The sequence below is a fragment of the Triticum urartu genome, chromosome 2 (genome assembly GCF_003073215.2).
Source record: "Triticum urartu cultivar G1812 chromosome 2, Tu2.1, whole genome shotgun sequence".
Classification (NCBI taxonomy): domain Eukaryota; kingdom Viridiplantae; phylum Streptophyta; class Magnoliopsida; order Poales; family Poaceae; genus Triticum; species Triticum urartu.
The window spans coordinates 687,658,758-687,661,403 of NC_053023.1; the positions used below are offsets into that span (position 1 = coordinate 687,658,758).

The 2,646-nt window shown below is 55.7% G+C and overlaps 1 protein-coding gene across 1 annotated transcript; it reads right to left on the bottom strand.

Annotated features, from left to right (window-relative positions):
- Positions 1-511: 511 nt before the first annotated feature.
- LOC125539751 (indolin-2-one monooxygenase-like) lies at positions 512-2,427 on the bottom strand. The gene is made up of 2 exons (XM_048703258.1): positions 1,428-2,427; positions 512-1,332 (listed from the first exon to the last, which is right to left on the bottom strand). Exons 1-2 carry the CDS (start codon positions 2,355-2,357, stop codon positions 667-669), a joined length of 1,596 nt encoding a protein of 531 aa, XP_048559215.1. The 5' UTR covers positions 2,358-2,427; the 3' UTR covers positions 512-666.
- Between the last annotated feature and the right edge of the window lie 219 nt (positions 2,428-2,646).

Below are 2,646 nucleotides of genomic sequence, written 5' to 3' on the forward strand. Positions count from 1 at the left end.
AGATGCCCTAATGTGCATGCGGCATGGAGGCACTGCTGGCATGCGGCAAGAGCGGCGCGGTGCCGGAGCTCACTTCCGGCGGCGGCAGAACATGAGGGAAGATGTGACGTGCAGCGCAAAAGGCTGCTGCGTTAGCTGGAAAGAAAATGCGTTGAAAGCCTGAGAAAAGAATTAGACGATGCGTTTGGACTGACTGCCTCGTGCGTTACATGATAGTACAAAAGAGGAAACGACCAGCCGTGGGTGCGTACTGAACAAAAGTTGAATCAAACGACTCATTGGGCTGCTTGTCTTCGATCGGCATGGGTAACGGGATGCATGCAAGGCGCCCAGTTGCTTCGTTACGTGGATAGCTTGCATATTAGGAGAAATAAAATAGTGGGGTGCTCCTATTTAGTTAGAGTTAGAGGGTGTGTTTAGAACACATCTAGATGTGTTTTAATTATTTACACATCTAAATGAGTGAATTAAGCATAAAAAAATATCCTCATGAATTTTAACGTAAGATCAATGACATAAAATTTAGATGTGCAATATTTATGGCACATCTAGATATGCTTTAGCAAAATTGTTAGATATAGTAGATTACTTATCAAGATCTTGAGTATACGCAGATTGATTGCACGCACCTAATTAAATGCTTTTTCGAAACAACAAGCACCCCCCTCACTCCTCTCGGCAAGATCTTCGAGTTGGAACAAGGAGGAGCTTCTCCTTACGGCGGATCGACAAGCTGAACACCTCAGTCATGTCGACCTCCTTCGTCCCCGGCGGCAGCTCCCAGTCGAAATGGTACACGAGGTTTGCTAGCATCATCTCCACGGCGGTGTTGGCGAAGTTAATGCCGGGGCAGATCCTCCGCCCGGACCCGAACGGCAGAAACTCAAAGTCCTTCCCCTTGCTGTCCACCGCCGCCGCGCTGCCTCCCTGGAGGAACCTCTCCGGCGCGAACTCGTCCGGCGCCTCCCAGGACGCGGGGTCCCTCGCGAGGGCCCACGCGTTGACCATGAGCCGCGTCCCGGCAGGGATCGCGTAGCCGTCGACCTCGCAGTCGGCGATCGAGAGGTGGGGGAGGAGCAGCGGCACCGGCGGGTGCAGCCTCAGAGTCTCCTTCACAGTGGCCTTCAGGTAGGCCATGTCTCCTAGCTCCTCCTCCGTGACCACGTCTTGTGCTGATTCTCCTTCGTCGTCCTTGCCTACGGCCGCCGCCGGCGCACGCCTCCTCCTCACCTCCGCTTGCAGTTTGGCCATGACGTGCCGGTTGTTCATCAGCTCTGCCATCGCGAATTCCAGCACCAGATATGTCGTCTCTGTCCCCGCTTCAAACATGTCCTGTTAATTACCATACCAATAAATTACCGCTGAATGGATTAATCTGTCAGTTTTGCTGTAAGTATTGGAGTAGTAATTACTGCACTACTATTTACCAGCAAGATCGCCTTGACGTTGTCTGTGGTGAGGCCGTACTCTTCCTGCTGGGCGAGCAACACGTGTATGAAGTCTGCGCTGGCATCGTCCTGCTCGCGCAGGCGCCCGTGCTCGTCGATGAGCTTGTGGAGCAGCTCGTCCCACCTCTTGCGAACCCTCCTAGCCCTGGGGCACACCACCATGCCGGTGAACACGTCCGCCACTGCCAAGCTCGGGAAGTAGTCCTCGACGTTGAACCCTCCAAGCAGCGACATGTTGATGTCGATCAGCTGGCGGAGCAGCTTGTTTCTGCCATCGTCGCGGTGGTTTCTCCCGAGCACCGCCCGGCACACCACGTCGTTCGCGTACGAGCCCAGGAGCTCGCTCATGTCCACGGGCACCGCGGTCTCCGCCGCGGCGCGAATCTTGGCCACGGTTATCCGCGCCTCCTCCTCACGGTCGTGGCGGAACGAGTGCACCTTCTTGGCGCTGAGCATGTGCGTGGTGACCACCTTCCTGGCCTGTCTCCAGGGCTCGCCATATGGCGCGAAGGCGACGTCGGTCCGCTTGTAGAAGATGATGTCGGCGACGGCGGAGCGCGACCTGGACGCGAGAGCGTGGTCGTGCGTGCGCAGGACGGCCGCGGCCGCGCGCGGCGAGGACACGACCACCGTGTTCACCGAGCCGAGGCGGAGGAGCATGAGGTCCCGGCCGTGCTTACCGGCAAGGTCGCGGAAGGAGACGTGAGGGAGGGGGCCGACGAGGTGGAGGTGCCCGATCACCGGGAGTGCGCGCGGAGGGGAAGGTGGGAGCGGCAGGTTCAGCCGCTGCTTGCTCCTCCGGCTCCATCTTTTCGCACCGATGAGCAGTAGAACGAGTGGGACGAGGAACAGAAGAAGCAATGCTTGTGCAGATGTGGGTGCGCCATGGATCGCTGCTTCACCAGCCATGGATCCAATCCAAGGCAGATGGCGTACTGATAATGTGGTATAATCCTGATGATGCTATGCCCCTGTATATATGCACCGTTCTGCATGTCTTTTAGTTTTGAGATGGCACACCGCTCTTGCCGTGCGGTGGACCGCTTTGCGTGCCAGCCTCTAATTTCGCAGAAAATATCTGGTCGTATGTGTGATCAGCAAAATCGATTGATCGAGTGTCTCAAAAAATGAAAAGATGAGGATAATACAACTAGCAAAATCATTCCGTCCCCAAGTGTTGGATTGTTGAAATATATAA